Source organism: Neltuma alba, unplaced genomic scaffold (assembly GCF_004799145.2).
Source record: "Neltuma alba isolate B1F8T4 unplaced genomic scaffold, ASM479914v2 tig00003123_pilon, whole genome shotgun sequence".
In the NCBI taxonomy this organism is placed as follows: Eukaryota; Viridiplantae; Streptophyta; class Magnoliopsida; order Fabales; family Fabaceae; genus Neltuma; species Neltuma alba.
In genome coordinates this window covers 408,313-423,730 of record NW_021633147.1, presented here as the reverse complement: position 1 = coordinate 423,730, position 15,418 = coordinate 408,313, and the positions used below count along the sequence as shown (strand labels likewise).

Below are 15,418 nucleotides of genomic sequence, written 5' to 3'. Positions count from 1 at the left end.
GAGCATCCATAAGATAAATTTAGAAAAAATTAATAAATATCAGAAATAAGTTTTATATTTAGGACTAAAATCAACTTAACAATTAAGGCCTACATTAAAGACTGGAGGGGTACTTAATTCTTTTTATTTTCTAGTTGGTTAACTATTGATTATTCTGAATAAGAAAAAACCTTAAAATCAAGAAAAACGTGCGACCCATTTTTTCAGTTATTTCACATTTAAGGGTTTATAGCAGGATGGCGGCATAGAAACAAAAGGATGGCGGCGATAGAAGAATTCACAATGGGAAATAACAAGAACCACTCATTTTATGGACTCTCAATCACCACTCTCCCCTATATATATCTCCACCTGTTTTGGTGTAGTCACTACAAATAAAATTAAAGATTTGACTCTACGAGTGAGTAACATATATACTATAGTTATATATATACAGAAGCACACAAATCTGAGAAGAATATGGATGTGGCTTCAGTGTTGCGCATGAATGGAGGCACCGGAGATGCAAGTTATGCTAACAATTCCTTGTTACAGGTATGTGTGCGTAAGCTTCCACAAATGTATAAGAAAATTCATAAAATATAATATTTTCTTCTATCTTTAATACAAGACCTTAATCTTTTTATCTCTCAAATTTGTAATTTTCTTAAATTATTCCTAGTAATTGCACATATTAAAGATGGGTTCTCATACATTGGGACATTTTTCATTTCAAATAATTAAAACGAAACTAGCATTTTTTTACACAAATAACTAAATCATCTTATTTATTTAATTTTCATAAATTAGTTATTTAGCTCTTAAATTTTGTACTCAATAGACTACTACATATATAATTGGTTTTGGTAATTGGTGTGGGGACAGCAAAAGGTGCTTTCCAGAACAAAGCCCATTAGAGATGAAGCTATAAGGAGTTTCTACAAAGAAAAGCTCCCTAAAAGCCTAGCAATTGCAGACTTGGGATGCTCTTCAGGACCAAACACTTTGTTTATGACCTGTGAACTCATCGAAACTGTGGAGATGCTTTGTAGAGAGCTAAGCCATGAATCTCTAGAATACATCATCTTCTTGAATGATCTTCCCGGAAATGACTTCAACAACATTTTCAAGACTCTTGACTGCTTCAAACAAAAGCTAAGCAGTCATGTTTTAGGTGGTGGGATTGGTCAGTGCTACATCACTGGCCTTCCTGCTTCTTTTTATGGCAGGATTCTTCCTGATAATTCTCTGCATTTTGTTCATTCCTCCTACGGTCTTCACTGGATTTCTCAAGTATGTATATCAAATCACTTTCTTTTCAATACCGGTTATTAATTTTTATTACTGATTTTTATCATTTCATTCCCATATAGGTTCCCAAAGGTGTAGAAAACAATAAGGGAAATATTTGCATGGGAAGGACAAGCCCTTATAATGTTCATAAAGCTTACTACAACCAATTTCAAAGAGATTTTTCTTTGTTTCTGAAATGTCGTGCTAGAGAGCTTGTTGAAGGAGGTCGTATGGTTCTTACACTCCAAGGAAGAAGAAGCAATGCTCCATCAAGCAATGTATGTTGCTACGCTTGGGAGCTTTTAGCTCAGGCACTCAATGGCATGGTTTTGGAGGTACACACACATGTTTTCTATTTTGACCATATATATTTTGGGGAAATTAATTTCTAAACCCCAATAAGCTCCCCATTGTTTTCAGGTCTTGCTGTTTTTTTTTTCCGTTTTTTTTTTGAATCAAGTCCTTATATTTTCATCTAATTTTTAATCGGATCCTATTACTTTTACATGACTAATAAAAATGGAAAAAAATTACAAGTAACTAATTTAAAATTAGGTGAAGCCATGAGGATCTGATTAAAGGAAAACAATTAAAGAGAATTACAACAAGATCCCAATAAAAGAAAATAATTACAAGTAATTCTTAATGACAAGTGTCATTTATTGCTTTGAAACTTGTTATTGCAAACTATTCTGGTGTCATTAAATCTTTTTAGTAATTACGTTCTTTACTTGGGATTTCATTCCAATTCTCCTAAAAAATTACAGGGACCTAATTAAAAATGGATTCAACTATAAAGACCTGATTAAAAAAAATAAAAACTACAAAAAATTAATTAAAAATTAGATAAAATTACAGGGATTTATTGATGATTTTTTCCATATATTTTTAAACATACACTTTTCTTCGAAATACATGCAAAAAAAAAAAATCATGATCAAAGAATTTGTTTTGGCGAATGGTGCAGGGAATCATAAAGGAAGATCAGATTGATTCATTCAACATTCCAATGTACCATCCATCCCCATCTGAATTGGAATTAGAGATTGAAAAAGAAGGCTCCTTCACTTTGAATCACTTGGAGGTATTTGAAGTAAGTTTGAAGGCAGCTTGTGGTGAAGATAAACTCGACATTAATAACAGTGATGGATACAAAGTCGCACAATTAGTGAGAGCTGTGGCTGAACCTCTTCTTGTGAGCCACTTTGGAGAAGCTATCATTGATGAAGTTTTTCATCGTTACCAACATGTGTTAGCTGATCGTATGTCTAAGGAAAAACCCATTTTGCTCAATTTCGCAATATCTTTGACCAAAACAACGACTTGAAGCAACCAAGGGATAAATGTTTCCATGATATATTGGTGATTATATGTGTATGAATAAATTACTCCCTTCAGTTTGTAAGACCCATTTTGCAGTGCAATTATAGTATAAAATAGGTCTTGCATTTAAGATCGGAGGAATACTATTTGTTAGTCTTCTTGTGTGTTTTTGTTTTATCATTAATCTTGAGTTTAAGTTAATTTTGCATCCTCATAATTTATGATGATAGTGCAGCGTCAAGAGATTTTTATGGTGTGGGTTGTCACATTCTGAATTTTGGGTCTAGAAGTACCCAAATTAACCTAAAATGAGTAGGCTACCAGAATTTTTTTTAGTAGAGGTCCCAGAAATTCCCTGGAAGGACAATATGATTCATAGGGACTAAATCGCAAAGGAAAAGTTTTTTGAGACGAGAAAAGAGGAAGTTAGAGACTCGGAAGAAGTCTCAAGGCCCAAGAATGAGAAATATAGATAAATGTAGGCCAAAGGTTATGTTAGAGGCTTCAATGAGGTGAATTTTGAGGTTAAGCCAAACTAGGGACAAAATTGTAATTTTGTAAAGTTTCAAGCTGGTAGGGGTAAAAATGGAAATTATGCCCGAAAATCCGAGAAAAATCTCAAAAAATGGGAAATGGTAGGTTAAGGCCTGAACACTTCAGAAAAATTCCAGAAAAATGAGAATAAGGTTCAGAGGCCTGTCTGATACTAAAAATGATGAAAATGTCCCTAAGGAATTTGTGGAATTCCCAGGGTTTTGATTGATTTTGAATATTATTAAAAATGAATTATTTAAAGTATAGGGAGGCCTTAGATAATTGGAAGGAAATAGGGGAAGATACTTGAGAAATTATCGCAGGTTTTCAAAATAGTTTCATCCCCAGAAAGTGAAGAGGTTGGTTTTAATAGAATTTAAAGCCTATTTACATACTATCCAGGAAAAGTCAAAGTCAAATGTCTAGAGGTTGACTTTGGACTTAAGAAAAAGTAGAGGAATTTCCTGTGATGAATAAATAGTATTGGTACCCGGAGATAGATTCTCGGAGTTGTGGACCGGTAGAAAGAATTTGGTTAAGATCACTCTGAAATAAATATTATTAATTATTTTAATTATTTTAATGGAAGAACAAGGGAAGAGTGTCACTTTATCTTTGGACATGTTATATAATGCCATATGGATTTAGTTGAGGTGAGAAAATGGTGCCATAACATGTCCCAGTAGTTCCGGGAAGGTCAGGACCCAAAAAAGTACCCTATACGATGCATGATAACAAGATAGGTGGAGAAATACCTAAGGGTTGTATTTTGCACGATTTTATATTAATTTTCTCCCTATTTTAATGCCCTAATGATGAAGGAAAATGGAAGAGACAAGTGTACGGTTAGATGACAAAAGAAGATATTACGTGTACGGCTAGACGCAAGATATGTGTATGGTCGAATGCAAGACACGTGTACAGTTAGATTAAAAGCAAGTTGATTGATGATGTAAGCATGATGTCATCATGATGAGGTAAGCATGATGTCATGGGACATTTGTTATCATAAGATTAAAAGAGAAAATGGACGGTCCAGATCAAGCCACATGTTTTTAAGATCAACGGCCCAAATTCAGTTTTATTTTCTATAAATAGCCCCTCCCCTCCATCATTTTCATCCAAGCTCATGGACCTATGGGACAACTCTTGCAAAATGGTTTCTAGAGAGAGAAAGAAGAGGGAGAAAGAAAGGCCAAGTGGTCATATACAAGATCAAGCTCTAAAACAAGGTATGTTCATGGTTTTTGATGTAGTTTTCACTATCCTTGTTGTTGTTGAGATTGGTTATGGATTTTAATGATTTTTGGGAGCTTGGAACCCTGAGGAGGTATTGTACAAAATTCTTAAGATTAGGGGAAGATGAAATTGATTTTAGAATAATGTTCAGGCTTTAATGGAACACGAAGTGAACACGAATTGGTTTTATGCTGAAATTGGTTGAATTTCATGATTGTGTAACTTGAGAAAATGTTTCAGCCAGACCTGGTTCTTATGCCTAGGATGTGATTTTGATGATTCCAATGGATTCTACATGCAAAATTGTGTAGGGATAAGATGAAAGAATGAAGTTGGAAGCATTAGAATCAAAACTGAAAATTAAGTGACAGATTTCGGTTTTGGCCTAGGACTATCTAAACTCATATTTGGATTCCTTGGGCAAAATTGTGTAGGATTGGCCTAAGGGAACAATTTTTACAAAGCTAGAACACTACATTATAAATTAAGGAAAAATGGATTAAGTTTGAGGACATAAGTCTTCCATGTTGTGTAATTCTTGGTCCTAATAAGTAATGTTACCCTTGTGCCTGTGATTAGGACCTTGATGCATCCAAGAGAAAGTTTGGATGTGGTTGAGAACCCAACCTTAATAGTTGGAAGCAAAAGGGAGTAAGAAGAAAGCTTAAGGATAAAAGGTAGCGAACTTATCTTTCTTGTGTGCTTGATGTGTATGCGTGTATGTGCTATGAATGCCATGATGTGACTAAGCTATGTTATTGAATTATGATTTCTATATTTATGTTAAGCATGCCTTGGCATTATGTTATGTGAATATGAATGAATTGGCTTACTTTCCATGACATTTCACTATGCATGAATGATGAAGTTATGTGCACAAAAGCATGTCATACACTTACATCCATCTTGCATGCATAAATGGTAATATTTGCTACTGAGATTCTCCCAAGTCTCACCTTCCTTAACCAACCATAGTAGGTCAAATGATAAAAAGAAGGCATGCATGACGAAGAGCAAGAAGATGGAAGCAAAGAAAGTGGAGAATTTACATGCGTTTCAATGTAATGATTGACACGCTAATTGTGTAATTAATTGTGGATATGTCAAGCATGAAATATGATGTAATGTTTGATGTATAATGTAATGGCATGCAACTCAAAGTATATGAATGATAGGAATCCATAAAGCTAGTTGTTGCATGTTTAAATGAGGGAGAATTAGAGTAAGAATTGTTTGATGGATAAAACGTAGGTCTTAGAGCAGTCAGTTTCTAGCTCCTGTTTGACCTATCAAATGAATGAGTTAAGGAATGAAATTTGGCATGATTAAGGTACACATCCTGAGCTTTAAAACAAGTGGTACATCACTTAAAAGATGTATGTGGTATGAGTTATGATTGCTCAAAGTTGGATTGAAAATCTGGAATTTAACTAGTAAACAGTAACCCGTGTAATTATGTTAAAATTTTCAATCTACGGGCTTGTTTCATGAATTGCTTAAATCATAACGCTTCCAAATGCGTACTCTAAGGGGTTAAATCTAGGATTTTTCATGGGTCAATTGTAAGAATTTAGATGAAGAAGCATGAAAAGGGCGAAATTCATATGTGTGAGCCCCACTTTTGAGATTTATGGTATTTTGGGTTAATTTTAAATAGGCTCAAAGAGAGGGTCATTTTCATCCCACTTTTTTCCCCCCCCCAAATAAGAACAAAGGGTCATCTAGCTTTTCATGTCCTTCAAGGGATATATTGTTTTTTCCCTTTTTTTCGATCCTTCAGTAGCACAACTCTCGTATGTTGCCAATATTAAATTTGCTGCTTATCATCAATTTACACTAATAAATTATCCAATTTTTTTATTTTTAGCTTTTTAAACTGACATGATAATTATTTTTAATGATGATAATGATGAAAAAAGTAATATTAATAATAATACAACAATAACAACAACAAAGCCTTATTCTACTAAGTGGGGTCGACTACATAGATCGCATGACGCCATTGAGCCCTATCCAAAGCCAAATCTTTGGATAGGTTGTTAATTGAAAGATCTCTCTCAATGACTTCCTTAAGCGTTATCTTCAGCCTTCCTCTACTCCTTTTTAGAGGACTCCATACTATTTAAACAACTCTTTTTACTAGTGCGTCCCAAGGCCTTCTTTGCACGTGACCAAACCATCTCAATCGGTTTTCTACCATTTTCTCATCAATATTAGCCACTCCAACTTTTCTTCTTATCTGTTCATTACGGATCTTGTCTTTTCTTGAATGACCACACATCCATCTCAACATTCTCATCTCAGCAACTGCCACTTTATGTTCATGTTGTCCCTTTAAAGCCCAACACTCACTGCCATATGGCATTATCGGTCTTATAGCAATGCTATAAAACTTTCCTTTGACCTTATTTGGTACTTTCTGATCACAAATAACTCCTATTACTTTTCTCCATTTAAACCACTCAGCTTGAATTCTATGATCAACATCTCCATCAATTTCCCTATCTTTTTGTATAATTGATCCCAAATATTTAACCTTTTCCACTTGTTGAATGACCTGGTCTCCCAATCTGACCTCCAACTCTGTACTAACTTGTCCCTTATCAAAACTACAATGCATATATTGTCTTGCTACTACTCAAACAGAAACCCTTTGATTCCAAGGTTCTTCTCCATGTCTCAAGTTTAGTGATAATCTCTTCTTTTGACTCAGGCGATAGAAATATCATCAGCAAAAAGCATGCACTTTGGGATTTATTCTTTGATATGCTTAGTTAGAACATCGAGAACTAGGTTAAATATAAGGGCTTAGAGATGATCCCTGATGTAGGCCAATCCTTATAGAAAGTCTTTTGTCTCGCCGCCTGGTGTTCTAACACTAGTTGTGATCCCCTCATACATGTCTTGTATGATTTTAATATAAGCGACACGCACCCCTTTCTTCTCCAAGGCTCTCTAGAGCACTTCTCTAGGCACATGGTCATAAGCTTTGTCCAAATCAATAAAAATCATATGCAAGTCTCTTTTATGACTTGGTACTTTTCCATTAAGTCCCTTAGTAAATAAATTGCTTCTGTTGTCGATCTTCCTGGCATATAAACCCAAATTGGTTTTTAGAAATACAAGTCTCCAATCTCAACTTATGTTCCATCACCTTCTCCCATAATTTTATGGTATGGCTCATGAGTTTAATCCCTTTGTAACTAGCATAGTTCTAAATATCCTTTTTAGTTTTATAAATAGGTACTAAAGTACTTCTCCTCCAATCATCAGGCATTCTCGGAACGCAAAATCTCATTGAATAACTTAGTAAGCTACAGCACCCCACCTTCACCCAAACATTTCTAAACTTTAATAGAAATACCATCAGGTCCAACTGCTTTATTATTTTCCATTTTCTTGAGAGCTTCCTTAACTTCACCAACTCAAATTCTTCGATAAAAAGCAAAATTATGTTCCTCTTCTCTAATTGTCAAATATTCACGCTCATAAGTCAATCCTTCACTCCCATCATTAAATAGCTTATAAAAGTAGGCTTCCCAATGATCTTTAATATCAAAATCAGTAACCAAAACTCTACCTTCTTCGTTCTTTATACATTTTACTTGATCCAAATCTCTTGTTTTTCTTTCTTTATTCTTTGTGATCTTGTAGATCTTGCGTTCCCCAGCCTTAGTCCCTAGATCCTTATAGAACTCCTCAAAAGCTTTAGCATGAGCTTCTCCCACTGCTCTCCTAGTCTCTTTTTTAGCTACACGGTACCTTTCCCAATTTTCAACATTATTACACAAATGTAATACTTTAAAACATTCTCGTTTATGCCTAATTTTCTCTTACACGTCTCATTCCACCACCACGTCTATTCATCTCGCCAACCTCAACTTTTCAATTCACCCAAGATTGTTTTCGCAACCTTCTGGACCTCTTTAGCCATTTCTATCCACATAAGATTAGCATTTCCTTATAGCACCTAAACCCTTTCATTTAAAAGTGTCCTTTTGAAAATCTCTCGCTTCTCTCCCCTTAACAGCCATCATTTGACCCTTTGGGTTAAGACTTGTTGGCGTTTTTGTTTTATACACTTAATATGCACATCAATAACTAGTATTTTATGTTATTGGGCCTCAAGACTTCTTCTGAGTTTCTAACTTTCTTTTTTTTCAGTTATAGAAAGCTTTCTCTTTACGATTTAGTCCATAGGAATCCCTCTATCTTTTTAGGAAATCTCTGAGACTCCTGCCATAAGGGGTCTAGTAGCCTCCCAATTCAGTTTAATTTTAGTACTTCTAGGCCTAAAATCTGGGATGTGACAATCTCTACTCACGTGGTCTATTGCATCTGAGTCTACAACGCATACATGATTAACTTCTGCTATAAAAGCAGTACTAGAAACATATTAAAAATGTGAAGGGTTTAAAGTTAATACCTTTTGCTCAGTGTAGTCTTTGGCAAAGTGTCCCTTCTTGCGGTAAGCATAACACTTGACTTTTGCCAAGTTCAAGTTTCTTTCTCGACAAGCCTATTGCCTTTCTTGAAGGTTTTATTGCCTTTTTGGGCCTTTAGACCCCATTTTCCTTCTTGTTGAGACCTCTTCTCTTTTGTGTCCGATGTTTGGAGGATAAATGCTCCTTCCTTCAATTAAGTACATCCAGTTGGTGGACCTTGCAATCTCCAGCTTTTCATCCTCAAGTTTGATGTGGTATGCCACATCCCCAAAATTCACTATGCTCTTGTTGTGTGTGAGGTTGACCTTCATATGCTCCTAGCTAGCTGGGAGTGATCTTATGATGGCCTGAACTTGTTGCTCATCAATAAGAGCATGCCCTACCCCTTTCAGCTCTTGAATCATGCTCTCAAGTATTGCCTAATTAGTGTGTTGGGCCTTAACTTGTAAGTGTCAAATTTGATGGTGAGCCTTCTTCGTTTGGTAGTGGAAGTGCTATCAAACTTATCCTTCAAGGCTATGTAAATGGTTTGGGCAGTGCACAATCTTTGAACTCACACATAATATTGGATTATTATATCTACAAAACACATCATCGTTGTGGTGAGAATTAACTAAAATCGTTGTGGTTTATGATACTTGAGGTATTTCGACGTAAGGCATCATGCAGATTTCTTACATATTTGTAGTCACAAGCATCCCTTGTCATACCCAAATCCTGGTCATCCCGTAAAAAAGAAAGAAAGAGGAGTTGCCACCAAAAATTTTAAAAGATTAATTTTGAAAACCTAAAAATATGTAATCTACAAAATCGGATAGGGTTCAGGAATTGATTGTGTGTAAAGAAGGTGTTAGGCACCCCAAACATCCTTTCAAGAGAACAGTTATTCTAAGTCAATACTCAAATTAATATGGCCTCTTTATTGTATTTTAATTACCCTAAAAAAATAAAGATGGAAACAAAGAAAAAAAATTTTATTTACAAAAAGGAAAAAAATAAATTATTTATAAAGCTAAACTTGACCTAGGATAAAAATATCAGGCCTATGTATCCTTTAAAGGGATCAAAGCCCACATGGTTTAGGGATAAAAATGCATGTTACTTGGTTGATATTTTTAAAAAAATATTTATTCAATTAAAAAAGTTGTTTTTTGTTGGGTTTTTACTATTTATAATATGTGAAAACAAATTTTGTATTTTTATTTAGAAAATATTTTTTGAAAGAAATGTTGGATTATCCTCCCTATAGAGATTCCATAACCTCACATGGGAGAATAATCGTTCGAGCCTGCAGAGGTTCTAAAAACCTCACATGGCTCTTAAAAAACATTTTGAGATTACATGTACATATTTTAAAAATATTTTCTATTCTATTATTTATTTATAAACTTGGTGCCAAAAATTTTTTTCTTTTTATTTCAAAAGAAAATTTTGCATAACCACATTGGTATTTCTGCGAAGACTCTGATAGTCTCACATAATTTACCAATGAATTTAGATACCTGCAAAGGTACTGAAAGCGTCACATGATATAGATTTTAAAAAGAGAAACACTTTCGAAAACAAAAAGAAAGAACACTAAAAAATAAATCCACATGAAACTCAAGTTAAACATAATAGATATGAATAAAAATTCGTACTTGATGCTCCACTTATCAATTGGCTAAAAAAGGAATACATTATATAATAAGCCAATAATAAAGAACTATATACACATATTAGTAAAAAGACATGAACCAAAAATAGAATAAATGAAATAAAATTAAAAAAAGAGAGAAGAAAGTAGATATATCAAAGTGAGTACATATGGGAGATAAATACATATGGGCATATTTCGAACAAATCAAAGAGAAGGGGAATAGTGAGAATTAATTAAAATCATGTTGGATTTAACCCTCTAGCCATTACTACTCAAGCTCAAGCTTACAAATGTGATAGCAATCACAAGAGCATAGGCTTTCCTTGGGTAGAAAAAAGAAGAAGATGAACAAAGAACTTTTCTCTAATTAGGCCTCCTCTCTCTTTTCCCAACCCAACTCATTGCCATGAAATAAGATGATAGAAAAGCTCTCTACCTTGCCTCCTTTTTTCACTGGGAAATTTTGAGTACCTTTCTCTAACCCTTATCTCTTATTTATAGGCTCTACCTACGGTTTTTCAATTTTCCTCTAATTTTTGTTTTTTAATTTTTCGTAATGATGACTTATAATACTTCCTATTTAAGCACCAAATCATCATCAAATTGCGATGTTTTATTTTAATTTTTTTTATAAAATTTTCACAATTATGACTCATAATATAACTTCCTATTTAATCACCAAATCATCATCAAATTGTGATTTTTTATTTTAATTTTTTTTTAAATTTTCACAACTATGACCCTAAAAGATATTTCTAAATTGAGGAGTCAATCATCTTAAATGAGAAATCTTTTTTTTATTTTTGATTTTTCTTATTTTCCTCCCTAATGTGTCCACCTTACATTTCTAAATTAGTTTTTAATTCTTATCCTTTATTTTATTGCCATTTATTGTAAGAGGGATATTCTTATTTAATTTTTTTATGTACCATATGGTGGACTTCTCAAACGTAGCCTCCAAGATTTTTTTTTTTTTAAAAAAAGCTATTGAGAACTCATTTTGAAGCGATGTATGACATATTTGCAATGGAGGCCTCTTTTTTTAAAAAAAAAAAGTTTCAAGTTTGCCCCACTGTGTGAAGTGGCTTCCAATGCGCATTAAGAAGGGTAATGATATTATTGATGCAAAACCCAGTATCACTTACTTAGGTGAATATTCATTGTATCATTTGCTTAAGTTAATATTCATTGTAACAAGTGTAAATTTTTCTAGGTTAAGTGCAATTGGACAAGATGTCTTTATCTTCAATGCTTGCATAGCCAATGAATAAAAGCTTGTTTTGACTTCATTTAACAATACCAATATTGTGACAAAGAAGAGGTAAAAAGAGGAAGAGAGCTCAATCTCCACATTGGTTTTATTTATTGAAAGGTGATTGGAGAGAAAGAAATGCCCTATAAGTAAAGTAGTAGGGTCGGAAAAAAGCTCACATCCTATTTTAGAAGTGGTAGATGCTTGGAATGGAAAAGTTCTTTAGATTCAACCACTCAAGAAAATAACTCTGACAAAAATGCCCAGGTTACAAGTATGAATGAATATATCAATGCCTCGTTATCCAACTCATATTACCACCTTAAATTGACTAGCATCAAGGTAAAAAGGTTTAATAAGAATGCAATGTCTAATGATTTTTCTCCCACCAGGTAAGTGTTTACACTCATCACTAAGTGTTTAGAGGTTAGTGTTTTCACTCTATATCCAAATTATCCAATTCCCTTCCCATAGGCTTGGCAATAATCTAAGTTCTCCATCATTCAAAGAGCCATATACTAACATAGATCACAAGGGCTTTTTATTTGGGTGTGATGTCAGAAGAGGGCATAACAAAAAGATAAAGGATGTTTAAGAACCAAAGTGGATACTCATGATAACTAAGAGCATACGAAGTAAATATGAAACAAGCAAGTGTACACCCCAAAAGACTTTTTACAGAAGGAGAACATAAGGAAGTTTTTCCTATATTCTCTTGGTATTTGTCCATCTTTCTTTTAATCTTTTTTTTTTTTCATCTTTCTCTGCAATTCTTTTTTTTTCTTTTTCTTTTTTCTCATTTTCTCTATTTCTTCAACTTTTTGTTCTATTTTTCTTTTCTTTCTTCAACTTTTCCCCAATAAGACTAAATTGACAGCATCAACAATTATTAAAGTGTACACACACTTCTCCTAACTAACAAAATGAATGCCTTGATCATCCTTACGTCGAGTAAATGATCGTATAACTTGACCTCAAACAAGATACATGCCAAGTTTTAGATTGGGTAAGGGATAAGGGGTACACACAATAAAATGTTAATAGGCTTAAATCCTGACATGGTTGCTATAATCAGTATTACATTGTGTCTAGGTTACACAATTTATCCTTCAACTAGCCTCACCAAGGTGTGATCAAGTCATTGTCAAAACCAACCATCCTTATATTATTACCTCTAAACAAGTAACTTGCAAAAAACAAGTTTTGAAACCCTTAGTTGTTTTCTTTGATCATGAATACTCCAAGATAGTAAAAAAAGAGAGAAAATTTTGCCTCGTGTTGGGAATAAGGAAAAAATGATTAAAGAATGTATATGAAGAAACTGGATAGATGATAGTTAAGGGTGGAAACAGGCTAGGCTTGTTTAGTAACAAGCTGGCTTGAGCTTGGCCTTACAAGCCTTTTTTTTCTAGCTTGAACCTAGCCTGTGTAAAGGCCTGGCTTGGCCTGAGCTTGTTAAAAAAGCCTATAATTTTAAAATTTTCAAAATGCATAGTAAACAAATACATAAGCTAATAAGAAAAATGTAAAATATACATACTACATAATAATTATTTTTTATTATTATCTTTTATTTAAATTTTAATGTCATGAGTAATATTTTAAATCTTAATTACTGTTAATATTATTGAAAACAAGTTATAATTATATATTAAAATTTAAAATAAGACTAGATATAAATGCAAAATAAAAATTAAAAATAAGATAAAAAAATAGGCTAGGCTAAGTCTGACAGGCCTAACAGGTTTCCAAAAAGCCTAGGCTTGGTCTATTAGGCTAAATAGGCTATCTAAAAGGCCTGAGTCTTTTTCTATTTTGAAAAAGACCAGGTCAGGCCACAGGCCACCTGGCCTATTTTCGCACCTAATGATAGTGCATGACATGGACACCACTAACTAAAGTCAATTTTAATAAAAAATGGTCTATGCCAGGATTATCTACTGAAGATAAGACTCGTTATGTCTTCTTTCATTTTTTTTAATCTTATTATTTTCTTCACTTTTGTTTTGTATTCTTATTTTGTGTTTTGGATTTTACCAACTAATGAGTTGTCCTTTTTAACACTTCTTAAATGGTGTCAATGATGAGACCTGAGAACATGCTTTTCTTTGGCCGTTAAGCTATTAAATTTCTTAGTGAAATATCAAAGACTTTATCTCCTCTAGATGCCCATTACATCATAGGGAAATAAAAGTCGCATTTAACCTACGAAGGATCAAAATCCCCACACAATCAAAGCAAAGAGCATGTAATCTTAACAGGCAGATGATGACAAGTTAGTTCTTTTTCTTTTTTTTAATTTCCTTTTTTCATACAAAATAGGAGATAAATTCTTTAGCCTTAGGATACATTCGTGAAGGGTTTAGAATCCAAGCACAACTAATACGAGATGGACATAATTTCAAAAAAAAAAATGCTAAAGGGTTGGCAATGATAGATGATTGGATGGAAAGAGTTGGCACTGATAGATGGTTAGATGGAATAATATTGAATCTCTTATTAAAAAGAATCAGTATTGAATCATTTAAGTTTATGCTTCAACTAGGCAGCAAGTCATCCAACGTCATATTGGCATAGGGATTTGTAGTCACCCTTTAGCCTCCTTCAAGAATATGTTATTCCATAAAGAGGTCTAGAGTTGATCGTTAGATGAGAAGGACCTTGAATCCTATTGTAACATCCTGAGGGTTATCGGGTTTTAATAACCTCTTTTGGTTGATTTTGAGGATAGATTAGCGATTTAATGTTGATCTTGGTGTTTAGGTTGGATTTGAGGTATGTTGGAGGAATAGGTGAACGTACCCCTCTCAGGGTACGTTCGTCGCGGCGAACTGGGAGTTCCAGGGGGGATTGTCTTTCAGGAAGGTTTTGCCGCGGCGAAGGTAGGGGTATGCCGCGGCGAAGATTTTTCTGGGCAAGCGAGAGTTTCCTCTCGGGAAGCTTTCACCACGGCGAAGATTGGAGTTCGCCGTGGCGAAGTCGGGTTTTCAGGCAAGTAATCCCTCTCGGGATTAGTTTGCCGCGACGAAGTTATGGGTTCACCGCGGCAAAGGAGTCCGAATCTATATAGTCGCGGGAGGGGTTCAGTTGTGCGAAATTAGAAAAATTTGAGGCAGAGAGAGAGGCTCTGCTAGGGTTTCGATATTTTGGCTTGGAGGGGGCATTTCTAAGGATCCATTACCTCAAGTAAGTAATTTTAACCTTTAATCTACTTTTCTTCTTGGAATTTTTGAGGATTTATGGTGGAACCTTAGAGTTTTCTATGTTGTGATGGAATTGAGGTTTTTGACCGATTGTTTTGAGTTTAATTGATTGCTTTGGGTTAGTCTAAGTTTTTAATCGGTGTAGTTTCCTTGGATTTGAAGAACTTAGAGTTTTTGAAGTTAGGGTTTATGGAAAAGGGAGTTTTGTGATTGAGGATGATAATGTAGAGGTTGATTTTGAGTTTTGTGAATTGGGTTATGTTAAGGAGGGTTAAATTGGATGTTTAATCAGTTTAGATTGTTGTTAGAACTTCAATTGTTCAAATGGGATATTTGGGTGTAGAATTCCTATAGTGGGTCCTTGAGGTTTGAACCCTAATTGATGCTTGGAAGGGGGTTTGATGTTTTAATGGACTTTTATGACTTTGGAGTGTTGTTTTGATGGTTATACCCTTTGAGTTGGGTAGAGTTTTGGTTGGAGCTAAGAATTTTGTGTCCCCAAATGTTGTTT

The 15,418-nt window shown here is 34.1% G+C and overlaps 1 protein-coding gene across 1 annotated transcript; it reads left to right on the top strand.

The window, feature by feature from the left end:
• The first annotated feature begins 459 nt into the window (after nt 1–459).
• LOC114740337 (salicylate carboxymethyltransferase-like) lies at nt 460–2,599 on the top strand. Its single transcript, XM_028928466.1, has 4 exons — nt 460–534; nt 865–1,272; nt 1,353–1,607; nt 2,240–2,599. The coding sequence occupies exons 1-4, from the start codon at nt 460–462 to the stop codon at nt 2,597–2,599; spliced, it is 1,098 nt and encodes a 365-aa protein (XP_028784299.1).
• Nucleotides 2,600–15,418: the final 12,819 nt, after the last annotated feature.

Bases quoted from the DNA above. Each gene is read 5' to 3' on its own strand.
- LOC114740337 (XM_028928466.1), top strand. From the start codon at position 460: ATGGATGTGGCTTCAGTGTTGCGCATGAATGGAGGCACCGGAGATGCA. The intron at 535-864 runs GTATGTGTGCGT...GTGTGGGGACAG, and splicing joins CTAACAATTCCTTGTTACAG to CAAAAGGTGCTTTCCAGAAC. The intron at 1,608-2,239 runs GTACACACACAT...CGAATGGTGCAG, and splicing joins TCAATGGCATGGTTTTGGAG to GGAATCATAAAGGAAGATCA.